The following is a 27,428-nucleotide window of genomic DNA, read 5'->3' as shown; positions in this document are numbered from 1 at the left end:
CCAACAGGAGTTTTGTATCAAGATGGTGTATTGCAATGGATCCATGGATCGTCTACTCCAAAGAAAGCTTTGAGTTCCTATCCCTCTCTAGTAGCAGAACACATCCAGCAGGGGCGCAAGATCTCTCTCCAAATTTTAGGACATGATCCCACTGTTATTGTTATACCTTATACCGCTGAGCAACTTAACTGGCTTCTTAACTTTAATGACATTTTTGCTCTTGCCTTTGAAGGTTTTGCTGGGACCATCTCTCATCATCTGCCCGCTGATAAAATTTTACACTTTGCTCACACTGCGCGATTTATTTTTTCCAAAAATTGTCACTCCCGAGCCCTTATCAACTCCCTTTACCCTGTTTACAGATGGATCTTCCAATGGACGTGCTGTTCTACTTACTCCTACCAAGCCTCTCATTTGGGCCACCCCTTATGCCTCAGCTCAGGAAGTGGAGTTATTTGCTGTTAGCCAAGCTCTTGCCTTATATAATCAACCATTTAATCTTTACACAGATAGCCAATATGTTGTTCGAGCTATGGCTGTTTTAGAAACTGTTCCTTTAATTCATACCTCTAATCCTACGATTTTCAACTTTTCTCCGATATTCAACAACTGTTGCAAAAGCGACAGTTTCCCTGTTTCATTGGTCATATTCGAGGACATTCCTCCCTTCCTGGACCCCTTGCCCATGGTAATCAAACTGCAGATACTTTTACGCAAATTTTCCTTTCACGGGAGCAAAGGCTACGTCTTCTCATGCTCTGCATCATCAATCTGCTCGCTCTCTTCGTTATCAATTCCGTCTCACCCGAGAAGCTGCCCGTCAAATTGTTAAATCATGTTCTACGTGTGCTCAGCTTCTCCCTGTGCCTCATTATGGTATCAACCCTCATGGTCTTAAACCAAATGATCTTTGGCAGATGGATGTTACCCATTGCCCAGCGTTTGGACGATTACGTTACTTACATGTCACCGTTGATACCTGTTCTCATTTTATCTGTGCTTCTCCTCTCACAGGTGAAAATGTACGCAATGTTATTACTCACCTTCTCTTTTGTTTTTCTATCCTTGGAGTTCCTAAAATTCTGAAGACAGATAATGCTCCTGCATATACTAGTAAAAGCTTTGCTTCTTTTTGTGCGTCATTCCAGATTCTACATAAAACAGGTATACCTCACAACCCTCAAGGACAAGGTATCATTGAACGTACTCATCTTTCCCTCAAACATCAGTTCTCAAAACTAAAAGGGGGGAGATGGTATGATCCTCATTCTCCTAAACTGTTAGTGTCACATTCCTTATTTGTTCTTAATTTTTTAACTTTGTATGTAGAGGGACGCTCCGCGGCCGTTCGACATTGGGGGTCGCGTATGCGACATTACCCGATGGTTTATTGGAGAGACCCCATAGATGGGTCTCGTCATGGACCTGACCCAGTTTTAGTATGGGGCAGAGGGCATGTTTGTGTTTTTCCAACAGACGCAGAAGCCCCTCGTTGGCTTCCCGAACGCTGTGTCCGACATGCCCAGAAGCAAGATGAACCGGCTGCGGAGATGGCTAGCACGCTTGACAATACAACCTCGCCTCAACCACCCGGAGCGAGCTCGGAGAAGACTCCAATGCCTGGCGATTTTGCTGAGCCTTTTGTGGATGCTGAGGATTCAAGTGAAGACTGAAGAATATTGGGCTTTTGTCCCTAATCCTCCCATGATGCATCCTGTGACCTGGAACGATAATGACTTTGTTCCTGTTTATGTTAACAATACTAAAGTTTTAGGACCTCCTTCTATAGGACATGTTATCCCAATATCTATACTTTATAACTACACAGGATTATCTACTACTTTACCCATCTGTTTTTCATTAGACAATAATAACTGCACTCTTATCTCTAGATATGCTGATTGGGATGGGAATTTCACTAATGGGACTCACTGGGGTGTGGACTTGCTATACCTTCAACGAAACGTTTCAACTACCATTGTAGGACCAGGAGATCCCCCACCTGATATCCCATTGTGCAAGCAGAAAACACCATCCCCAAGTCAATTGGGACCTGCTTGGAGAATTTGCCATCTCAACTATACCATCTGTGATCAAGGAATATGTGACTAGAATGATTACCGCCCTGCAACATTCAGACCAATGAACCTGCTGTATGGTATATGGACTAGAAATAACCGTACATTTCAAAATATGTTATGGAAAGCGGTTGCTGCCCTTCAATACATCACTGTAGCTAAAAGAGATGTTCAATGGGTTCACCTTGGAAACCAGGACGCTATGAATGTTTCGGGGACTCAGAAAAATGTTTCGGTTATTGCCTGTGTTCCTGATCCACATGCTTTTGTAGCCGGGAATATTCAAATCACCTATAATCAAACTTATAACTTGAGTTGTCTTAACTGCTTCCTAACTAATTGTCTAAACGCATCAATGAATGTTACATCATTTGCTGTTATAAAGCAACCTGCCTTCACTTTTGTACCTGTTAACCTTTCCATCCCCTGGTTTAATGATCCAGGGTATGCTATTATTAAGGCTACTAATGACTTAATTTTAGCTCGTTCAAAAAGATTTATAGGAATGCTTATTACAGGAATTACTGCCCTGATTGCCCTCATTGCGACAGCGACTACCGCTGCTGTCACCTTAACTGAAAGTGTACAAACAGCAGATTTTGTTAATGAACTAGCACATAATGTCTCTGTTGCCTTCCAAACCCAAGAAGACTGGGACCAAAAAATAGAACAGAAATTGAATGCTTTGTATGATACTGTTAGAATTGTTGGAGAAGAGTTAAACTCGCTTGAGGTTCGATCTTCTTTAAAGTGTCATTTCATGTTCTCCCATATATGTGTTACCCCTTTTCTTTATAATTCTACCAAGTTTCCATGGGAAAAGATTCGTAATCATTTGTTGGGAATTTGGCACAATTGCAATTCTTCTTTAGATCTTATTACGCTACATAGAGAAATTCAGGATATGATAAATACCCCCCCTTTAAGCATAGATATTGCTCGAGATGCTCAGAATTTCTTATCTGCTCTATCCAAACAGTTTCCTTCTTTTGGACATTTTCTTTATAACTGGATAGGTTTTGGTGTCTTCGTTATCCTACTTCTGTTATGTATACCTTGCATCATTTGGCTTTTTATCAAACAGATCGGTGGTTTATACGTAGACCTCAAAAAACATAAGCTGGACATGACAAAGAATGTAGAGCCAATGCGTTATATAAAATTAAAAAGGGGGAGATGTGGGAGCCCGCCAGGCCACAGGGGATCAAGGACAGAGTCCTCCACTGTGGAAATGGTGAAAGAACTTGGTTTCTGGTCCCTGGAGCCGGCGGGTGTCTTGACATTTTCCTGACCTTCTTCTTATTATCTTGTTCCCAGCCTTGAAGGAAATAACAAGATCTTGGCATTTGCGTCATGTTCCAAGGAAATGATAACAATAAGGACACTATTATCCTTGGGCTAATGTTCCGAGGAAATGAGAACATCTTGCCCTTTTGATAGCTCTAGGGTGTGTAACAACTTTGAAAAACAACATTGTTCCTAGTTCCTTGCGGTCTTGCTTTAGGCCACGGCAGTTTGTATATAAGACAGCTGTCCCTTGAATAAAGTTGCCATTTGCCAGCAGAGCATTTGGTCCTCTCCTTTCTTTTAGTCCCGCGCCTCACCTCGCGACCACCCTTGCTGCAGCGGGCTGCAGCACCAATGTTCATAGCAGCACAATTTACGATAGCCAAGAGTTGGAAGCAACCTAGATGCCCATCGGTAAATGACTGGATCAAAAAACTATGGTACATTTACAGAGTGGAATTCTATGCTGCAGAAAGGAAGAAGGAGCTCCTACCTTTTGCAGCATCATGGATGGAACTGGAAAGCATTATGCTGAGCAAAATAAGCCAGGTGGTGAAAGACAAATACCATATGATATCACCATTAACGGGAATCTAAACAACAAAACAAACAAGCAAGCAAAATATGACCAAAGACACTCAAATACGGAACAGGCTGACAGGGACCAGAGGGGAGAGGGGAGAGAATCACAGGAGAAAAGGGGAGGGACTCACATGAACAAGTATAAAGGACACATGGACAATAACTAAGGTGGGGGGCAGAAATGGGAGGGAGCCAGGGAGCACTGGGGGGGCAGGGCTGGGAATATAAGACAGAAAACTGTACTTGAACAAGAATTAAATTTAAAAAATAGAATAAAATAAACTTAATAAATTAAAATTTAATGCTGGCTGGCTACAGTATATTCATGTGGCTCTATAATGTAATAACATGTAGGTAATATTTTTGTGTGATGGAGTGAAAAGTATTGGGCTAAAGGCCAAGAATCCTCAGTTCTGGTCCTTGCTTTGCCACTAACCACTTTATGGCCTTTAAAAGGTACTTTGTACTCTGGCCTAGATTCTTATGTTGTATTATGTGGGGGCAAGGTATATACTTAAAGAGCTATAACTAAAGCTCTGAAGAACCAATAATTGAGTTTCCTAAACTAAAACTTATACATTAACACAAAAAGGTCAGGTGTCTCTTAGGACTCTAAGTAACAGATGCATTGTATGAGGCTCTTATGGAAATAATGTCCCACTTTAGTCACATAAGGAAGGAATGGTGGCATCATGCCAACCTGGCAAAGAAGATATTTTCACTTAAGCAGGGCTTTGTAACATCCTCTAACTATATTATGTGAGTCGTGCTGGTTAATATAAAACTTTCTCCAACTGGCACACAATGTGCCCAGCAACATGGTGCACTGAGAAGTGTCCCTATTTTCTATTTCTATAATGTGTTCAAAGTGATTTTTATTTTCTTTTTTAGATTTTCCAGATGTTCTACAATAAAGCTGTATTACTTTTACAATTGGATAAAAAATTTCATTAAAAAAGACAACTGGTCATAGTTGGCCTTGTTACACTAATATAAACTTAAACATGAACTAATCAGCAGTTCAAATAATGTGAAATATAAAAAAGATAATCTTCCAAAATCTAAACTGTAAGTTTATCAGCAGACCTCAGAGTGCTCACAATCAAGTCCTATGTATTCTTTAGTTTACTTATGAAAGTAAGAAAGATGGCAAATATGTTTAGGGGATTTCAATGCTCACTGTAATTGGTGACATGAGAAATAAAATAATTTTACTTTTGACGAATGACTTTGTTGATGAGAGCTGTAGGAGACGGTTCTGTGTGGTGTGGGCCTAGCTCCCATGCAAAGATGCACAGGACCCATGCCCACTACCCATGGGACCCACTACCCATGGATAGTTTGCCCTGTGGGAAACTCAGAATCAGGTCTGTGATGTGCCTAGGCTACTCTGAGTCTTGCTTTTGCTAAAAACTCCCTTAGCCTGATGTGCAGCAAACATTTACTGCAAAGTAACTTCCTAAAATCTATGCTAAACCTTCCAAGGATGAGTGTAACCGGTTCAACTACTTTTCCCTTTTCATTTGCAAATATCCCTCTTCTGTGATGTGATTAATGGTATCCTCTCCTTTGCTTTCTGTAAAAGGTAACCTCCTAAGCAACCTGGGCATAGTAAAGGAGGACCATCATGTAATGTGCCCAGAAAAAGAAATAAAGGCCTGTCCTGGTGGAGGCCAGGGCTTTTTCTCCCCTTGAGAGAGAAACCATGCTGTCCCCTATTCCTCCACAGGACTCAGTAGTCCCTGTGAATGTCTTGTATCTCAGCCAAAATGTGGCAGACCCCACGAGCCAGGGTCCACATCAGGAGCCTCTAGGGAAGGGAAGCAGCCTTCACTTGGAGGTGCCCTTGAGAGTTTGGACATAGTGCCTCCTTGGCATAGTTACCAGGTATACCACTTTTGAAAAGCAGTGATCACCTTGCTACAGAATTTTTATAAAAATTATAACTTATCTACGTCGATCTTGTGAATCTCTGGCCTGATATTCTCATTTTTGGGGTGGCTCAACTCAGACTCTGTGACTGACAATAGGTAAGGGCTCACAAAACCTTGCTTGTCAAATGAAAATAGGCATCTGGGCTTTACATGAAAAAGTGGCAGCTATCTCTCTGGGGAAACTTTTGCCTCTCAGTCATTTCAAGCATTCCACTAGCCCATTGGGGCCCTCAATTCACAGATTCCCCTAAATCCTGAACCTGGTTGGGCTAAGCTAAAACTTGGTTTCACTGGACTGCAGCAGCTGTTCAACCTCAGTGTCAGCTTTGCAATACTGAAAACAGACACCGCACCTCTACTCAGAGCAAAGAACTCAAGGCTCTTCTCAGAGATTTGGTTAATACCTGCCTTGATGAACCTTGCTATGTGTTTACTGACTCTTGGGCTTTTGCTAGTGACCTCACTATTTGATCTGCTGCTCTAAAAAATTACAGACTAGCTGATTAAAGACAATTGTCTCGGGGTGTAAACTGTGGAAACAAATTACAGCTGTTGACTAAACTTTCCGGGCCCTCAAGAAGATGCCCAAAGGAAAGACCCATGAGACTGACTGGAATCAAGCTGCTACTTGAGGCTGCACTGTCCTAGTTGCTCAAGTCTTGTTGCCTGGATCTATTATCACATCCCACAGGACCACACTTCCACTATCACAGAAAAAAAAACAAAGCAAAAGGCTCTGTTACTGTAGAGGTTGCTGTTGCATTGCAGACTTGTGACTCCTGCCGAAAGTCAGTTTAGTCTCTCCTGGAGACTGACCATTGACCCCCTCCCCACAAAGCTATTTATTGTTGGTGCCTCATCACTTATTCAGGTTACAGTGCTATTGTTTCAGTCAGTCCAGTCAGCCAACTGCAGTTACACTCTTGAGGCCCCTGCAACTAATGTATCATGTGTTTGGTTTTCTGGAAAATTTGCAATCAGACCATAGTACACCTTTTATCAAACAAGCTATTCAACACTGGAGTGATAAAGTATTCAATGGTCCTTCTATACTCCCTGCCATCTGCATTTGGTATTGTTAAGCATTGAAATAACCTCCATAAAGACCAACTTAAAACTGTTTACGACCACGAGGTCTGCACACCTCACAAAGGCAGTTGGTCACTAAATGTGACTATCCACAGGATGAAATCACCTCTTCTTAAAGACTTATGTTCACACAAAAACCTGTGCATGAATGTTTATAGTGGCTTTATTCATAATTACCCCAAACTGGACACTAAACCTGAATGTGCTGCAATTGGTAAACAAATAACAAATGATGGTACAGTACCTCCATACAAAGAATGGTACTTAGCAATACAAAGGAATAAATTTATTTAATTTATTTTTTATTATTGTTCATTTACAGTTGTCCCACATTTCTCCCTGTTGCCCTCCCCTGCCCCATCCACCCCTGCAACTTAGGTGAATCTAAAGGGCATTTTACTGAGGAAGAGAAATTAGTTTCAGCCCTGGCTGGTATGACTCAGTGGATTGAGTGTTGGCCTGCACACCAAAGGGTCAACAGTTTGAGTCCCAGTCAGGGCACACGCCTGGGTTGCAGGCCAGGTCCCCAGTGGGGGCATGTGCAAAAGGCAAACCACACACTTGGTATTTGTCTCTTTTTCTCTGTCCCTTCCCCATTCTCTAAAATAAATCTTAAAACAAAAGAAGTTAGTTTCAAGAGGCAACATACTATATGTTTCCATTTATATGAATTCATGAAATGATAAAACTACAGGGACAAAGAACAGGTAGTGGTTGCCAGTGACTAGGGATAAGAGGAGTGTCTGGCTGCAATGGAGTGGTATGAAGGAGTGTTCCGCAGTTAATAAAACTGTTCTGAAGCCTGATTATGACAGTGGTTACATGAATTTGTATATGTATTAAAATTCAAAGAACTGTATGCCAAGAAAAAAAGTCAATTTTACTGAATGTTAATTGAAAAAATAAAACATAAGGTGGAAAGGACGATATAATTTTCAAAAACGTCAATTTTTTAGTTCTTTAAAAAGTTGGTATCTAATTGACATATAACATTAGTTACAGCTAATTAGTTACAGCTAGTAAAACATAATGATTCAATATTTGTATATATTGGGAAATGATCACTGAAAGGAAAAAGCCAGACCCTTTTATCATTGTAGTACCACTTACCTAGCAGACCTATGACCTTGTTAAACTTGACTGTCATTTTACGCTTCTGAGCTTATCTCCCCAGGACTGGGAATTATTGGAAGCAAGAATAGAAATAACTGCTCTCTACAGCCCAGAGGCAGAAGATAACAATGGAACAAACTGCAGCCTTTTCTAACAGCCCAGGGGCCATGCAACAGCAAACCTCTCACCCTTTTTAAATCCAATTATAATCCAATAAAAGCTCAAAGTCCTCACTCCTCAAGGCTGGTGTAGCTCTCCATACCATGTCCCTCTCTTTTCTCAGGGTGAATAAAAACTTTATTTTCTACACTTTCTTCTCTTTGTGAATTCTCTGCTTCACTGACCACCTTAACAAACACCACAATAAGTCTAGTCAATATCACTTGTGACACAAAAATTTTTTTTCTTGTGATTAGAACTTTTAAAATCTACTCAGCCATTTTCAAATATTCAATACATTATTAACTATAGTCACCATGATGTGCATTACATCTCTATGATTAATTTATTTTATAACTGGAAGTTTGTAACTTTTTGACCCCTTCACCAGTTTTGCTCCCCACCCCTAAGTCTTCTGGCAACCATCAACCCGCTGCTCTCTGTATCTATGAGCTCAATTGTTTGGCTTTGTTTGTTTGGACAAAATATAAAAAATGTTAATTTTATAAAAGGCCAAGAAAGGCTGTGAAAATGTTTCAGATCGAATAAGAAATGGAATAAAAACATGCCTAAAGACATGTGAAAATTAATGCAATATCTGATCTTAGACTGGATACCATATTGGGAAAAAATGCTATACACTCCTTTATATTAATAGATACAACCAAATATCCCTGTAGTTTCAGTTGTCAGCTAACTCTAAACCTCAAATAATTGACTAGTGATGTGTAATACTGATGGGGGACTCAAATGTTGGTAAAATCTTAGTTGCAGGTAATAGTTAATAAACTTAATAATCAATGTATGTAAAAAGCTATAGTTTTAGACACTGAGGGTGTGACCCACCTTCACTTCAGGAGACCATAAGCAGTTCCACCTTTGTGCCTCAGGAGAACTGCAACCAGGATGGTATCTGAGCCATTGTATTCATGGTGAGATGCCCACCGCCCAGGACTCAGATGAAAGAATACTACAGATTTTTATGTGTTTGACTTTTCCCCTGTATTCCAAACCCTTTACCTACACTTTCCTTCTCCTTATAAAAAGGGTCGGATTAAAATGGAATATAAGATGATCTGTTAGGGTACAAAACCCATCATCTTCTCAGATAGGGTCAGCCAACTGAATAAAGGACCCATAAAGATTCAATACCTGTCTCTGCTTTTTGGGTTTGGTAGGTGCCGCCTTTTCTGGTTTCAATACCATTACAAGGAATAGCACACCCCTCTGCTAACTGGCTCCCTCGTCCTGTGGAGCAGGTCCCCCGCTTCTTTCCTCCCTGATCCGGCTCTACATAGGACTCCTCCCTTCTGCACCAGGGCCACGCCCTGCCAGGGGCGGAGCCTGACTGGACCGGGATCAACCTGCTGCTGCAGGCGGAAGCGGAAGCCTGCCGCGGTAGCCACGGAGATGCGTGAGACGGTGCCTTGGTGGAATCAGCACCTTTGACCTCCAGTTGGGGCCACGTCAGAAGCTGCCACAGACGCAAATTAGGAGGTGGCGGCCCCCTGCGGCCCACCGAGCTGCCAGGCGGTGAACCACGGGGCTACAGTGGGCTAGCCGCCATGGAGGTAACGCAGCCGGCAGCAGCGGTAGGTTGGGGTTGAGGCCCACCATCTTTCCAGAGAGTCTTCCAGCACCCGGGTTAGACGCGGGTGCAGGCCCTGTTCATGGCTCAGCAACGTCCCCGCAGCCTCTCGCTGCCCGGTCCCTCCCGCCTTCCCCAAAGTCTGTCCTTCGCCATTACCGGCCCCTCAGAGCCACTTATATACGCTTTGCCTCAGTGACAGGCGCTTCCTGCCCCATGTCTCTTTCGAACGTTAAAGGTTTGCTCCACTTGATCACACGGAAGGGTTTTTTTTATCTCTCAAGGTTCCGCGTTCTGCTCAGGATTAGGAAAAGAGTTCTTCTGACGACCTGGATTTGATTTTGTTTTGCAGGATCGTGTTCAAGATGGGGTGTCTTCTACAGCAACCTCTGGAACCGGGAAATCTAAGGTGAAGCAAGTACTTGACTAGCAGGCTCCCGGAAGAGTGGAAGGGTGATGAATTGGAAAACTTTGGCATAGGGAGAGGGGTGACCTATTTAAAAACTAGCCTTTCTCCAAGGAATCTTACTTTTAATTTATATCCATTCATTTCCTTTTTAAGTTTCCTGGCATGAAGAAAAGCTTGTCTTTTTGTTTACCTCCTGCTGCTAGTTAGCACAGCTGATTCTGCAATTTATCAAGCATTAAACAAATAAGTCTTATTTATGAGGATTTATATAGTGTAGTAGAAAGTGCATAGACCTAGGTAGGTAGGAGTCAAGGTACTCTATTCTGAAGGCTTCTCTCTCATGCGGTGAGGAAAGAGAATTGAATCGGGTAGATTTTATGGCCCTGCACGGCAGTTTACCATTCAATAATTCTCAAAGATTGTGGTGTATTGCTTGCATATCAAGTTTCAGGCACTTGCCTAAGTGCTCAGTTACTTCATTTCAGCTTCATGGTAACCTTGAGATAACTACTGTTGTTATCCCAATTTTATTTTTTTATTTAATTATTGTTCAAGTACAGTTTTCTGTCTTATAGATGAGAAAACAACCAACAAATTAAGTATTTTATCTGATTTATTCGCTAAAGCCTAAATTCAATGTGATTCTTATTGCTGTAAGAATTATGTTTACTTGTTTACATGAAGCCAAAGACTTGTCTTGAATAGAATGAAATAGTCGTACAGCTCTAAAGAACTTTAAGTAGAAGTAGTCTCAGTACCCTACTTTTTCAGTTAAAGAAATCAAAACCTAGACAGTGTCTTAACCTCTAACAACAGTATCTGTAAGAGGATATATACTATTTTTTACATTTTCTAGTACTTAACTAATAATTGAAGTTGCATTTTCTCATTTTTAAAAATGTGGTGTTTGGTTGACATAAAGATTTATTCAATAGGATTTTTATTTTTTGGCAGATGTGATGTTTATTTTTTGTAATATAGTAGAAATATGAGTTAGAACAAATTGGTAACATCACTACGTCTTTCAGCTGGAAACATTACCCAAGGAAGAGCTTATCAAGTTTGCCAAGAAGCAGGTGATGCTAATACAGAAAGCTAATTCAAGATGTACAGGTATTGGGTTGAAAATATTTATCTTGACCACAATATCATTTAATCATGATTGAAAGTTAGTTCTTAAATAATACATTGACTTATTTTGCTTACCAGGGAATCCACTGAAATCTTCTTAGTGTAGTGGAATCTGTTATTATTTAGCATTCTGACTATTTGCCTCTGAATAATTAAAGTCAGGGAGGAAGATTTTTTAAAATTTGTTAAAATTAAACACATTTTTTACTTCTTTTAGATTGTATATTCTTCTGAATCAAGCATTTTTTCTAGACTAGTCAACTGAAATGTTACAAGACGTAAGGTTGTGAGCCACAGAAGTAAAAAGAGGCTTAAGTAAAGTAATAAAAGATTTCCATTTCTAGGATTTTTAGTTATATTTAATTGCTGAAGTTGACTGATTACCTATTTAGTTTCTCTTTCTTTATATTCCAAAAGGATGAAGATAATTAGTATCCTTTTTAGTATGCGTGGGTTAGTGTTTAAATTTCCAGTGACTTAACAGATGTAAACTGCCCATTCTAAAAGCCAAGATTTATTTTGTCCTTGAAAGGTCAAATTATGTTTTGGAAGGTTGGATCAGTTTGTAATGGAGTAATTTATTTGGAAAGGCGTTCTAGGCCCCAGACTTAGACATGAGTTGATGAAATAAGTGAGGTTAGTTGTTACTTTAAGATTTTACAATAAGAAGTTGCTTACAGCCCTTGCTGGGTGGTTCAGTTGGTTGGAGTACTGTCCCATACCCCCAAAGTTCATGGACTTGATCCCCATTTGGGGCACATACGGGAAGCAACCAGTAGATGTTTCTCTTTCACAACAAGGTTTCTCTCTTTCACTCTCTCTCCCTTCCTCTCTCTTTCTAAAATTAATGAATGTATCCTTAGGTGAGGATTAAATTTTTTTTAAAAAATAGCCCTGGCTGGTGTGGCTTAGTTGATTTCAGAGTAGTCCCATAAACCAAAAGATTGTGGATTCAATTCCCAGTCAGGGCACATGCAAGAAGGTAACTAATTTATTGCTTCTCTCTCCCCTGCCAATCCCCTCACTCTAAAAGCACTAGGGGGGAAAGTGTCCTTGAGTAATAATTTAAAAATATTTTTAATGTTGCTTACAACTGAAATAATATAATGTCTGGGATTTACTTCAAAATTTAATGGAAAGGAGAAAGTGAGTACAGGTCAGGATAAAATAAGGCCAGCCTTGTAATAATTGCTAAATCAGGGTGATGTGTACATGCAGACTAATCATACTATTATCTTTTATTTGTTTGGAGTTTAATATAATAAAAAGGAAAATGAAAGACAATACTGAGTAAAGTTAATATTTTCATAAAATACCTGCTACTTCTTAAATGTATTCTAATTTATAGTGATTTTTTAAAACAATGTACTTACTACTTTAGCCAGTTATTTTTCCTTTCTGAAATGGAATATTTTCTTTTAAATCATTGTTTAGAGTTAGAGAGAGAAATTGAAGAACTCAAATCAAATTCTGTTGCTGGAGGAACTGATGAAATTATTAAGGTAATGAAACAGTTGTGAATGTTGCTTTAATTTTTATTTATTTACCTAGAGGAAATGTCTAATGATAAATCAGATTTTCTAGAGGGCTGTCAGCCTCCTAGAGTGCTATCTGGCTTTTTGTCCCTGTTTGTTTTACTTTCTCTCTGCCCTTGAGTAAGTTTTTAATCATTCTGTTTAACTGTAAAAAAAGAGAGTTAAATGCCCTCAAGGCCCCTTCTGTTCTGCAATGAGATTTATTCTCTCTCCTTTTGATCCAACACACTCTGTAATTATGGCTGTTGCCTCAGTGTCAGCCTTGCTCTTCCCTCTCCCCCTCAGAAAACCCAGTGATGCTCAGGACTTGATGATTTAGGGGCTGACTAATATACATAAATTTAATCTATAGATGGATAGTTATCTCTGGACATGAATACTGACCCAAATCTGACAGTTGAATTTCTAGCTATTTGGGGAAAAAATATTTACCCGTTACATTTGTCTTCTCCTCAACATGACCAAATCCCCTTCCCTAGACACCAGACACAGCACTGTTTTTCAGGCCTGTAACGTGAGAGACTTAAGCCTTCCTGTCTCCTTTATCATCTGCATGTGTTATTCAGTCACCAGAGATCTACTATTTTCTCAAGATAATGCTGCAGTTTATCCTCATCTCTATTCCCTGGCTCTATGTGAAATACCTCATGTCATGTATGACTTGTTTTAATATTAAACCCCAGCTAGGTTTTCTTTCTCTTTTTTTCTCTTATATCTAATTACCAGATCACAGAATATTATTTTTTCTCATTTTTCCATTTAATAACCTGAGTTGTTTATTTTTACATGCCCTTAATTCTAACTAAATGCTTTTTCCTTCTCCCCCTTGGCCTAACCTCATTGAAAGTTTTTTTTGCTTCTCAAAGTTGTGTGATAATTTTTTCTTGCTTGTTCATATTTATAATTTTAGTTTTTGATCTGTTCTTTCATTATATATTATCTTACACTCTTATCAGGTGTCTCTAAACTTACGACATTGGACAATTGAAGGACTTGGAAAGTTATTGCTGGGGATCTCAAATTCCTGTGCATATCATGTATTATCATTTTGTTCTTTTTTTTTAGCTAAAATAGTACATGAAGCATGAATGGTGTGCACAGATACCATTTGGATTCATAATGAAAATTTTAAGCATTACTGAATTCACAGTAGTTTTCTTTGTTTATTGAGTCATTTTGTATTTTCCTGATCAGCTGTAGCCAAAGTACAACTACATAATATTTAACTAAATACTGACTCTGGAGCTAGATTTTCTGTCAGATCTCCAGATCCCTGCTCTGCCACTTACCAGTTATGTGACCAGGGCTAAGTTTCCTCATTCTCTGTGACTCAGTTCCTTCATCTGTATAGGAGAGAGAACAAGTCCTACTTTTGTCCTAGCTAATGTGGCTCCGTTGTTTGGAGTATCGTCCTGTAGATTGAAAGGTCACAGGTTTGATTCCTGGTCAGGACCTATGCCCAGGTTGTGGGTTCAGTCCCCAGTCAGGGCACATCGGAAGGGGTAACCAAGCAATGTTTCTCTCTAAAAACAATTAAAAAATGCCCTTAGGTGAGGATAAAAAAAATAAAAAATAACAATAATAATAATTACTTTTCATAGGGTTGTTTTGAGTATTATGAGTAAATACATATACAGCACTTAGAGTCTGCTCAATAAGTGTTCATTATCACTGTTATTACCATATATTTGTGGGGATATTTTATACACATGCCTATATACACACTTACATGCAAGTGCACACACACACACACCATAAGGAGGCTTTTGTTTTTGAAAAGAAAACCACAAAGATTCTTTTCTAATTTTGTATCAGTTAACTCTTAGCCCTTAAAATACTTTTCATACAAATCCATTTCAGAATATATAAATATGTGCCCTTTCTTACCATCAATCAGTGTATTCTCCCATTCTGTCAAAACTACTAAATATGAGATTAGAAAATTTCTCTTAAATTAGCCAACTGGACCTTTCGGATTATTAGTTTAATATTAGTGCCTATTATCCTAGCCACTCAAGTCTCAGAAAGTAATGGTTTGGTAAATTTAAATGAGAATTTTATCTTTGATTTCTAGTTCTAATGAGAAGATTACTTTGGGGGGTAATTGGGAAAGGTGTGCATCTGTTATTCAAGTTATAAGTTAGTTTTCTATTCTAGAAAAATCATGTATAACTAACTTAATATAGAACTAAACTTTCTGCATCTGTTTATTTTTTAAAACAAAGTTTTTATTATTTCACGTAAATTCATTGGTAGGCAGTTCAAGGGGATGGTAGACTAATGATTACTTAGGATTTTAACATTCATCCAGATTTTAACATTAAGGATTAAGTTTATATTTGTAATGAAATGGATCTGATTTTCCTGTCTGTGAAATCCTTGTGTATGGGAATCAAGTTATCCTAATTTTGTTCAGTGACTTGGAAATTCTTCTTGCTTTTAATTTTGTCTGACAAGTTCACATGTAATTGGGATAATCTCTTCTTTTAAAATTTGACACAACTCACCAGGAAAATGATGCATTTCTGTTTTTTTTTGGTGGACAATTTTAAATAAATGGTTTGATTTTTAAGTTGCTATAGTATTAATTATGCATTTTAATTATTTTTCTTGAGTTAGTAAACCTATATTTTTCTAGACATTTTTATTCCAGTTTTTAATATTATTGCCAAATCATTGTTCATAATTCTCTCTTTAAGTTCTAATTTATATGTAGATATTTTTCCTGTTTTATTCATAACATTTTTGTTACTTCAGTATTCCCTTGATCGGTCTTGCTAGAGAGTGACTGCTTCACTAGCTTTTTAAAAAAGAAATGACCCTTGAATTGTTAATCTTCATTTTATTAACTTCCTTTTCTATTTAATTTCTGCAGAGAATAAACCTGTCTCTGAGGGAGACAGGACTGAGAGGTTTTCTTAGGCTCTGCCAAGAAAGAAATGCCAGTCAGCCATAAAGTAGTCAATAAAGAGCTTTATTGGGGTGTGCACACCCAGATGAGGTTTCCCGGTCTGCAGAATGGGGCCGGGGAAGTTGCACCCAAGCAGGGAATGTAGTGGGGTTTTATTTTCGTTGGCTCCCCATGGGAGCTGGGGATTGGTGCCCTCTGAACGAAGCAGCAATATAGCATTGGTGGTATCTTCCTCAGACTCAGGTTACTGTGAGGATGTCCATCTTGGCAAAGTCCAGCCGGAGCTTCCTCCTATCCCCACCCACCCCAACAAGGACATGGGTAAATTTCTTACCTATTATTTTAACTACTTCTTCATATCATCACCCAATCCCTGCTTTTTGAACACCATGTACACCATACCTTCCTCAACAATATCTGGTGCTTCCAGTTCCTGAGCATGTAATTCTCTAAAGAGTGTTTCTAGTTTCTCTGTGAAGGCCCTTAGGTTGTAGCTTTCTTCTTCTCTCATTTTGTTTCTCCTCTTTCAATTTCAGTTTTCAAAAAATAGGTTGAAATTTCTCATATCCTCATATCTTTTCTTTCTTTTTGTTCCTATTAATATAACTTCTTAAATCTATTATTCTTACTTTAGTGTTGTTGGAAAAGATGAGAAATTATGTATATGGTAAATGCGCCATTTTTAACCTCAGGCAATCAAATCATCTTGTTTCAAAATAGGCACTTACTGAACGTCTAAATACTATTCTTCTGGAAAAAGCAGAGACTGAACAACATTGTCTTTCTCTGAAAAAGGAAAATATTAAAATGAAGCAACAGTTTGAGGTAAGGCAATATTTTAATTTTTTTATTAACTTATATAGCGTGGTCATGAGTTTTAGAATTAAGACCTTAAAAAGCATCTGATCTGATTTTAACAATTTACAAACAAAGAAACAAATTTATATTTAAAAAGAAAAATATCTGAAATCACTCAGCAACAGAGACAGAGCTAACATTTCTTTATTGCATTGTTTAATCTTCCTTCTTTAATAAAAGTGAAAAAAGCATTTCTTATATGAAAAAGTATTTATTTAGGCCTAGTTGGTGTAGCTTAGTGGATTGAGCGTGGGCTGTGAACCAAAGTGTTGGTTCAATGCCCAGTCAGGGCACATGCCTGGGTTGCAGGCCAGGTCCCAGCAGGTGACGCACAAGAGGCAACCATACATTGATATTTCTCTCCCTCTCTCCTTTCCTTCCCCTCTAAAGATAAATGAATAAAATATTTTTTAAAAGAGTAAGTAGGTTGATTCTCATAAACACTCTAAATACTATTATCCAGTTAGTTCTAGGATATTCAGTTGCCTCATAGGTCTGGGCAAATTTCTCCAAAACATGTTCTATTAATCTACTCAGGAGATAGTCTTAAAGCCTTGTGGCTTAAAACAACTTTTTGTCCTAATTTGTCCTTTTGAAAGAAAATTCTGTCCTTGTCTGGTGGCTCAGTTGTTTTGAGTATTGTTCCAATACACCAAGGTTGTGGGCTCAATTCCTGCTGAGGCACACAAGAGTCAGCCAGTGAGTGCATAAATGAATGGAACAACAAATTGATGTCTCTCTCTTTTCTCTTCATCCTTCCTTCCCTTTATCTCTTATTCTTTCTTTCCCTCCCTCTCTTCCCACCATCTCCCTTCTCTCTCTCAAATAAGTTTCAAAAAATAAAAAATTTCCTAGTAAAACATTAGTACTGCTGATATATATTGTCGTACTTAATGTAGTCAGAGCCTTAGTAGAATTCTTTGACTATCAGTATCCTATTTTTCTGAGTACCTTTCTGTTCATTTCCCTTTCTCTCTTGCTAGCTTGTGGCTAATACTTTTCATGAGTGTTGTGGTTTCTTTAGTCTTCATTAAATAATTTTTTGTGCTTATTTTTATAACAGGATTCAGTAACTAAGATGGAAGATATGCACAAGGAGTTTGAGCAATCACAAAGAAACTGTATGAAGGAAATAGAAAATTTGAAAAATGAATTAATGGCAGTACATTTCAAACACAACGAAGATAAAACTAGATTGCAAAAGGAATTAGAAGAAGCAAAAAAACGATTAGAGTTTTCAGAACAGCTTAAATTTCAGAGTGACTATGAAGATAATGTTAAAAAAAGACAAGAGGTTCAGAAAATTAGGCCAGCCTATGAGGAGCAAATTTTATATCTGCAAAAGCAATTAGAAGCTGCCACAAATGAAAAGGAGCAAGAAATTACTCATCTCCAAAATGTCATTGAGGCTAATTCTCAGCATTACCACAAAGATATTAATAGTTTGCAAGAAGAACTTCTGCAGTTGAAAGCTGCACACCAAGAAGAGGTGAAAAAATTAATGTGCCAGATTTCAGCCTCTGCTGAAGAACATGAAGCAGAAGGAAATAATTTAAACTGGCTAAAGGAGAACTTAGTTAAACAATGTGAGGCAAGTGAGAGGAACATGCAGGAGAAATGTGAATGTGAATTAGAAAACTTAGGGAAAGCCTCAAATGCAAACCAAGAGAATCAGATATGTTCTTCGCTCTTACAGGAAGACACTTTTGTAGAACAAATAGTGAATGAAAAAGTTAAATACTTAGAAGAGACCTTAAAAGAACTAGAGTCTCAACATAATATCTTAAAAGATGAGGTAATTTATATGAATAATCTTAAATTAAAACTTGAAATTGATGCCCAGCATATAAAGGATGAGTTTTTTCATGAACGGGAAGACTTAGAATTTAAAATTAATGAATTATTACTAGCTAAAGAAGAACAGGGCTGTGAAATTGAAAAATTAAAATCTGAGCTAGAAGATTCAAATAAACAATTTTACTATACTGTAGAACAGCATAATAAAGAAGTACAGAGTCTTCAGGAACAACATCAAAAAGAAATATCAGAACTACATGAGACATTTTTGTCAGATTCAGAAAAAGAAAAATTAACATTAATGTTTGAAATACAGTGTCTTAAGGAGCAGTGTAAAAGCCTACAGCAAGAAAAGCAAGAAGCAGTATTAAATTATGAGAGTTTGCGAGAGATTATGGAAATTTTACAAACCGAACTAGGGGAATCTGCTGGAAAAATAAGTCAAGAATTTGAATCCATGAAACAACAGCAAGCATCTGATGTTAATGAACTTCAGCAGAAGCTCAGAACTGCTTTTAATGAAAAAGATGCTCTTCTTGAAACTGTGAATCATCTCCAAAGAGAAAATGAGAAGTTACTATCACAAAAAGAACTTGTACCAGAACTTGAAAATGCCATAAAAAACCTTCAAGAAAAGAATGAAGTGTATTTAGTTAGACTTAGTCAGAGAGAGTCCATGTTACAAGAATTTGAGGCAAAGATAAGTTCTCATACTGAAGAAAAAGATGATTTCATAAGTAAAATAAATTATCATAAAGAGATGGATGATCACATAAAATGTGAGAAGGAAAAAAGATTAATTATAGAACTTAGGGAGAAAGTGCAGCAAACTACCCAGTACAACAGTGAGCTAGAACATAAGGTAAATGAATTGACAGGAAGACTAGAAGAAACTTTAAAAGAAAATAATCAAAAGAACCAAAACCTGGAAAAGCTTCTGCTTCAATTGAAAACTCTTTCTGAAGACCAGGAAGCACTGTCATCTGAAGTAAAGTCTCTCTATGAGGAAAACAATAGACTAAGTTCAGAAAAGGATCAGTTGAGTAGGGATTTAGAAGCTTTCCTGTCTCAAAAAGGAGGACCTTTTATGCTTAAGGAACACATTTCTGAGTTAGAAAAGAAACTTCAGTTAACACTTGAGAGAGATAATTTAAGTAAACAGTTTGAAAGTGAGCAAGTTCAGAAGTCATTTGTCATAACTCAGTTGTATGGCTTTCTTAAACAAATGGAGTCAGAAGTTTCAGAAGACAGTGAAGAGCAAGATGTTGCAAATATCCTACAAGCCATAGGTAAATTTTTAGCTAAAATAAATGAGGAAAAACACAACTTTCTTTTTCAATATGATAAGGTAGTAGAGTTAGAAAAAAATATTAAATGCCTTCAAGAGGTGAATATAGTTCAATGTGAGGAACTTAGGTCTTTACTAAGAAGCTGTGAACAAGAGTTAGAAGAAACCCAGTCAGCAAAAGAGGCTCTGCAGTCTGATTTTCTAGAAATGAAGAATGCTAATGAAAAAACAGTGCTTGAAAATCAGAATCTTTCAATTCAAGTTGAAGAAATATCAAAAAATTTATGTAGTAAAATTGAAATCCATAATGAAAAAGAAAAATCTTTTATAAAGGAACTTGATAACCTAAGGGTAGCACTAGAACAAAAAGAATCCGAATTGCAAGATGTGAAAGCAGAGTTGATATTATTAAAGGTACTATTAATTTGAATTTATTGATTTAAATAAATTCTTAGTTCTACTTATAAACTCCAGAAAATACATAAACTTACATTTTGAAGTCAAATTTTTAACACTTAAGCTCAAATGGGAAATTTCCGAAAAAGTGCATTAAATATTCCTATGTTACATATTCTGTTATCACATTGATGGCTTTTTGGTTTGAGGTAATTTTAGAATTATGATCTTGCATAAGATTAAATGATAAGGGGTTAGGGTTAGGGATGCTTAATATTGTATAACTTTGTCAGCAGCAAAACTGCAAATAAACATGAAAAATTTGAATTTCCTATGTGGTGTACGTATTACCTTAAAGAGCACTATTGAACAAAATAGGCAATAGTGGTAATTAACCAGCTAAAATCTTAGATATTTCCTAAAATTTGTGATAGTATGATTAATCATTTCATCTTTTCCTTATGTATTTGATGTGTGTTGGGTTTGTCTTGGCTTTGGACACTACTGTTTATTTATGGTGAATGCTGCATGTATAAATCAGTATTATCTGGTCTCAAGGGAAGAAAAAGACAGTTCACAAAATTGCTTTTTGTATGAATTCTTTAATTATTTTCTCATGCTTAATGTTACAATCAGTTCATCACCAGAAATGAAATGATTCTGGTTTTTTTTCCCCCTGTAAAATCTAGGATTGCTTAGAGAAATCACGTTTGGTAGAAAATGATCAACCACCTTTGGTGAAAGAACTAGCAGAAAAAATAGGTAAGTAGTTTTGCATATGTTGTCACAATTACACAGATTCTTAGTATTAAAATAGATTCTGTAATATAATAGCCAATTAATGAGTCTTTAAATAGTAATAATAGCTCTCTCTTCCTAATTTCCCCATTCTCCCCTCTCTTCCATCTGTTTGCTTCTCTTTCAAAACTGTCACTTTCTTTTTAATCCAAGCAAAGGATTGATGTGGTTTTATGTATAAATAGTTCCATGATTGTTTTGTATATTTTACTTAGCACACTATTTGAATGCCTGGCTATCTAGGCACTAGTAATAGAAAGGCGATTAGGCCAAGGCTGGCATAGCTCAGTGGATTGAGCGAGGGCCTGCGAACCAGGGGGTTGCTGGTTTGATTTTCAGTCTAGGGCACGTGCCTGGGTTGCAGGTCCCGTCCCTGGTAGGGGGAACGTAAGGGGCAACCACACATTGATGTTTCTCTCCCTTTCTTCTTTCCTTCCCTTCTCTCTAAAAATAAATAAATAAAATCTTTTAAAAAATCAAAAAGAAAAAAAAAGAATGGTGACTAAGATACAGACCACATCTTCAAAGAGCTTGGTGACAGAAGGGGCTGTTATTACAGTAGTTTGATGTGTGCACATGGTATAGGATCAATACAAAAAGTTACTGCCTGTTTTAAGTTAGTAAAACACCACAGAATAGGCTGTACTTTTCTTGTGTCTTAAAAAATGAAAAATTTGTCATAAGAAGAAAGGTATTCTAGCAGTAGAGAACAGCAGGTACTTGTATGTTAACGTATATAACATCAAGTCCATACTAGCAAGAACCTGGAGAGACAGGAGTCTGAGCATAGAAGCACCAGTTACATGGAGAGAAGTTGGGACTTTATTTTATCCATTTATTTTTCATAGTAACATTATGGGGTGCTCTTTTGAAGATGAAGAAACAAATACTTAGCATTGTGTAATGTGCCCATAATTCCTCATTTTAATGCCCACTTAGATTGGTAGAGGAAAGCAGAGAGGGTAGTTGAAAAAGTTTAGAATGACTCCCAATTTCCTGTAATGGATAATTGGGGCAGGTCAACTTAGGGAGATCATACACTAAGTTTTAGATAAATTAAGTGTAAGTACCAACATAAGTGGAGATATCAAGGAGACTGCTAAATATGCAAATCTGCAATTGAGAGAGCTAGCTCAGAGATAAAAATTTTTAATCAACGTAATAGTTAGCATTAAAAGCCATGAGATTGAGATCACCAAGGAAGTAAGTATAGAAATAAAAGGGGGGCGGTGGGGGGAACCAGGCACAGTTCTCCATTATTTAAAATCAGAAAGATAGAAACAGCAAAAGAGATTGAGAAGGATCAGGCAGTGAGGTAGAAAGACCCACAGCACAAAAAGTCTTGAAAGCTAAGGCAAATGAACTGCAAGTGAAGGCAGTGTTTCAAGACGGTAAAATATTTAACCATGGTGAATGCTGTGATAGGTCAAGTAAAACTGGTATGAAGAACTGACGATTGGATTAAGCAATGTAGATGTTATTGATAACTTTTTTAAAAATATATTTTATTGATTATACCATTACAGTTGTTCTATTCCCCCGCTTCATTCCCCTCCACCCTGCACACCCCCTCCCTGACCATTCCCCCCCTTTAGTTTATGACCACGCATCTCAAGTTCTTTAGATTCTATATTTCCCATACTACTCTTGCCCTACCCCCTATCTATTTTCTACCTACCATCTATGCTACTTATTTTCTGTACCTTCTCCCCCCTTCTCCTCCCACTCCCCTGTTGCTAACCCTCCATGTGATCTTCATTTCTGTGGTTCCACTCCTGATCTAGCTGTCCTCTTGGTTTGCTTTTGTTTTAGGTGTGGTTGTTAATAACTGTGAGTTTGCTGTCCTTTCATTGTTCATATTTTTATCTTCTTTTTCTTATGTAAGTCCCTTTAATATTTCATATAATAAGGGCTTGGTGATGATGAACTCCTTGAATTTGATCTTATCTGAGAAGCACTTTATCTGCCCTTCCATTCTAAATGAAAGCTTTGCTGGATAGAGCAGTCTTGCCTGTAAGGTCTCTTTTGAGAAATCCACTGACAGTCTGATGGGAACTCCTTTGTAGGTGACTGTCCCCTTATCTCTTGCTGCTTCTAGGATTCTCTCCTTCATTTTAATCTTGGCTAATGTAATGATGATGTGCCTTGGTGTGTTCCTTCTTGGGTCCAACTTCTTTGAGACTCTCTGAGCTTCCTGGATTTCCTGGAAGTCTATTTCCTTTGCCAGATTGGGGAAGTTCTCCTTTATTATTTGTTCAAATAAGTTTTCCACTTGTTGCTCTTCCTCTTCCCCTTCTGGTACCCCTATAATTTTGATGGTGAAACATTTAAAGATGTCCTGGAGGTTCCTAAGCCTCTCCTCATTTTTTTGAATTCTTGTTTCTTCATTCTTTTCTGTTTCGTTGTTTCTTTTTTAAAAAAAAAAAATTTTTTATTTATCTTTAGAGGGGAAGGAGAGAGGGAGAGAAACATCAATGTATGGTTGCCTTTTGTGCGTCCCCTGCTGGGAGTTGGCCTGCAGGGAACCAGCCTGCAACCCAGGCATGTGCCCTGACTGGGAATCGAACCGCGATCCTCTGGTTCGCAGGCCCGCACTCAATCCACTGAGCTACACCAGCCAGGGCTGTTTGGTTGTTTCTTTCTTCCTTCTGGTCCACTCCCTTGATTTGAGTCCCAGTTTCCTTTCCATCTCTATTGGTTTCCTGTGCATTTCCCTTCATTTCAATTAGTTTAGCCTTCATATATTCCTCTAATTTGTGACAAAAATCAACCAGTTCTGTGAGTATCCTGATCACCAGTGTCTTGAACTGTGCATCTGAGAGGTTCACTATTTCTTTTTTGCTTAGAGTTATCGGCTCTGGGGCTTTGAGTTCTTCTTGCGCCATGTTTTTGACTGTTCATGCCTGTTACATATGAGGAGCGGAGCCCTAGGTGTTCACCAGGGCGGGGCAACTCAGTTGCTGGGTTGTGAGGCTGTATGTGGGGGCAGGGTCAAAGGAAAGCAACGGCGGTCCCCTCTGTTGCTTCCCGCCGGTGCCATGGCAGGGGCCCTGCACGGTCCATCCCACTGAGTGTGAATGTGCGACCAGGTCAGCTCGCCACCTTGTGTCCTCACTGGGTCCGCCGCTGCGGCCTGCGCAGTTCGTCTCACTGCTCACTCTTCTGCTGGTTTATCTGCGCACGAATGTGTGACCACAGCCAGCCCGCTGCCCTGCATCCTCTCTGAGTCCGCCCGGCGCTACCCCGGCTGCCTGGGCACCTGGGATCGGAGGATCTTTCCTGCCCAACCCTGCTCCACTGCTGGCTCTGCCCCTCTTACCGGTACGGTTGAAGGGTTCGATGTTGGACTTCCATATAGTTCAATTTTCTGTTCTTTGGCTGCGTCTTTATTTACTAAACCTTTGTTGTATTCAAACTTGGTTTTGGGAGAAGGCACAGTGTTTCCACCTACACCTCCATCTTGGTGGAAGTCCCTGTTATTGATAACTTGATGATAACAGTACCCATGATATGCCAAAGCCAGAGCCTGATTAAAGTGAGTTCAAGAAACAAATGGAGGAAGAGAAATTTGAAAGCATGTGTAAACGACTTCTACAAGGAGTTTTGCTATAAAAGAAAGAAGAGATGGGGCAATATCAAGAAGGGAAATGTGGTGGTTTTCCTTTTTGTGTGTGTGTATGATGTTTCACCTATCATGACCTCTCTGCAACCCACTTAGGCTGCTTCTATTATTTATTCCTGATCTTGATCTCTTGATGATATTTTTCTTGTTATATGTTTATAAATTGTAGAAAACTAATAGAGAAGGAGAATTGCTGCACAATAAAAGGGGGTGGGAGGAATTGCTGCACTGATGCTTGAGTAGGTAAGAAGATGAAATGCAGAATTGAAACAGTTGTCATGTGCTATACATGCACATAGATGGTTCATCTGTAGCAGCCAGAGAAAGTGTATATGGGGACAGGCACAGCTAGGTTCATAAATAGGGACATAACTGAAGTTAAGCAGGGACACCATCAAGAAGAAATCTGAAACAATGGAGATTAAATGGGGAAGATGGCTAAAGCTATTAAGGAGAGAGATCAAGATTGGACCCATAGAACACTATAGGTTTAATCATAAAAATAAGAGCCACCAACCAAGAGGAGTGTGCCTAGGTAGCATAAATACATAACTTTATCTGGTATCTCTTCTACTTGATCCTTCTTTTCAAATAACCTCCTAAAATCCTGGCATACTTGTGTTTCAAGGAGTCTTAGATTAAAAATGTCCCAAAAGCCTCTCCAATTCCTAGACACTTACAAAATGGCTAAAAAAAAAAAAAAAAAAAAAAAGTGGGCTATTTCAGAGGATTGAATAAAGTGGAGATTTTTTACATTGTTTGCCTCGCTTAGATAATGAATAATTAGGCTTTCACTTAATAAAAATAGGTGTTGCCCTGTCCCAGTAACTCCATTGGCTAGAACGTTATTCAGATACACCAAGGTTGTGAGTTCAATCCAGTTGGGGCACTTGGAGGAGTCAGTTAACAAGTGTGTAAATAAGTGGAACAACAAATTGATGTTTTTCTCTCTCCCTTCTCTCTCTCTAAAATTAACATAAAATTTTTTAAATAGATATTAATGTTTTTGGTATTTATTGTATTACTTTTAATTTCAAATTGCAGATTTTGTATTCCAGGTTAAAGATCAATTTCTAAGGCGAAAATAAATAATTTGAATATTTTCCCTTTTGAGTTTATAATATAACCTATTCATTTTATGTCTTTAGAATATCTAGAAAAAGAATCCAAAGAGAAAGAGGAGAAAATAAATAAGATAAAACTGGTTGCTGTAAAAGCAAAGAAAGAGCTAGATTCCAGCAGAAGAGAGGTAAAGTGACTTAAAAATGCAAGATTAAAGAATGTTACATTTTAGAAAATCAAGTTTTTCAGTTCATAAAAACTCTCTCTTATGTATTTAAAATAGGCCCAGAGTCTAAAGGAAGAACTCAAATCTGTTCAATCAGAAAAGGATCAGTTGTCTGCTTCCATGAGAGATCTCATTCAAGATGCAGAAAGCTATAAGGTAAAAGTTATTTTAATAACGAATTATGTTTATGACCTCTAAGTTAGGAAATGTATAAGAAACATGAAACTTCTGTCCATAACACAGTTACCTTTTGTTTTTTAGTAAATAGTTTTTACTATGTTTTTGTGTGACGCATCATTTTAGTGTCAATATTTTAAATAGCTAAGCTTTTAATAATGTCTTGTTTTTGAAAATAAAATTGGGGATTCATAATAAAATTAGTAACAATAAAACATGACTACTATTACTATTATTATTTAATAGTGTTCTGGCCAAATGAATAAACCTGAAACTTAAACAACAGGCTCTATAGGAAGATAAAAGCATTATTACTTGGAGTTAATATGCCTGTCTACCTAAATAACCTGAGAATCTATTATAAATAATATAAGAATTTAAAATGAGAGTACCACAAAATTACTGAATGCAAGTAAATACCATTGTATTTCTTTACCTATTTATTCAGGAAATATCTTTATAGCTGGGCTGTGTTCTAAGTACTGGGGATTTGATTAAAAGAAGAAAAACCCCATAATACCCTAAAATAAGATTTTGGGGAGAGCTTTAATTAAAAAATTTGATACAAAATGAAGAAAACTGCAGAACAGACAGGGTCCAGCACAAATAATGTTCTTTTTTATTATAAAATCATAAGCATGTAATTCTGTAACATAACAATATTGCATTCAAACACACTATATGACAGTTTAGGTGAAATGTTCAAATTAAAACTATAAATTATTATACCCATATTATTTCCCTACCAACCACACTCAGTCAGGCTTTACTTCTGCCAGATTCTGTATATAGGATGACTGAATATTATTTGAAATTTGAGTTCTCAGTTTGGTTTATAAATTCTAAAACAATTTCACTAAAAATTCTAGGGGTCTTTTGGTAGGGTGATCTTGACAAGCTCTTTCACTTCTTTTCAAGAAGTGAAAAATGAGCCCTGGCTGGCGTAGCTCAGTGGATTGAGCACAGGACTGCGAACCAGAGGATCGCGGTTCGATTCCCAGTCAGGGCACATGCCTGGGTTGCAGGCCAGTTCCCTGCAGGCCAGCTTCCAGCAGGGGACGCACAAAAGGCAACCATACATTGATGTCTCTCTCCCTCTCTCCTTCCCCTCTAAAGATAAATAAATAAATAAAATTAAAAAAAAAAGAAGTAAAAAATGACATCTTGCTCTAGCAGACAAAATTTATTACAAAACTCCAATAATGTGATATAGTTCTTATACAAAAAATAAAACATTAATTTAACAGAAAACATAGAGACTTACGCATAACAACAAACACTTGTAGGACAGGCTTTTCTACACACTTTACATATCTTGTAGCACTTAATTGTCCAAACTACTCCCAAAAGTATGTATGTTATTAACATTGGCATTTACAAGTGATGAA

General features: G+C 37.8%; 1 protein-coding gene and 1 long non-coding RNA gene across 4 annotated transcripts in view; both read left to right on the top strand.

Annotated features, from left to right (window-relative positions):
• Positions 1–1,005: 1,005 nt before the first annotated feature.
• LOC119004023 (uncharacterized) lies at positions 1,006–9,465 on the top strand. The gene is made up of 3 exons (XR_005070097.1): positions 1,006–1,191; positions 3,163–3,166; positions 9,455–9,465. It is a non-coding gene; the product is annotated as an uncharacterized LOC119004023 (long non-coding RNA).
• Positions 9,466–9,638: 173 nt separating this feature from the next.
• The window catches only part of GCC2 (GRIP and coiled-coil domain containing 2), a 98,257-nt gene continuing 80,467 nt past the window's right edge, over positions 9,639–27,428 (top strand). For 2 of the 3 annotated variants that reach the window (XM_037070673.1, XM_037070663.1), the window contains exons 1-9: positions 9,639–9,834; positions 10,183–10,239; positions 11,268–11,352; positions 12,805–12,872; positions 16,537–16,641; positions 17,738–20,173; positions 20,845–20,917; positions 25,724–25,824; positions 25,921–26,019. In XM_037070673.1, the coding sequence (XP_036926568.1) occupies positions 9,808–9,834; positions 10,183–10,239; positions 11,268–11,352; positions 12,805–12,872; positions 16,537–16,641; positions 17,738–20,173; positions 20,845–20,917; positions 25,724–25,824; positions 25,921–26,019 (3,051 nt within the window). In that variant the 5' untranslated portion in view covers positions 9,639–9,807. The remainder of the gene's footprint in view (positions 9,835–10,182; positions 10,240–11,267; positions 11,353–12,804; positions 12,873–16,536; positions 16,642–17,737; positions 20,174–20,844; positions 20,918–25,723; positions 25,825–25,920; positions 26,020–27,428) is intronic. The other variant, XM_037070669.1, reaches the window with a different exon arrangement.

This window comes from Sturnira hondurensis, unplaced genomic scaffold, assembly GCF_014824575.4.
Source record: "Sturnira hondurensis isolate 20B ecotype Veracruz unplaced genomic scaffold, ASM1482457v3 Scaffold0001304, whole genome shotgun sequence".
Lineage (NCBI taxonomy): Eukaryota > Metazoa > Chordata > Mammalia > Chiroptera > Phyllostomidae > Sturnira > Sturnira hondurensis.
Note: the sequence above shows the minus strand (reverse complement) of the source record. Positions and strands in the feature narration are given on the sequence as shown.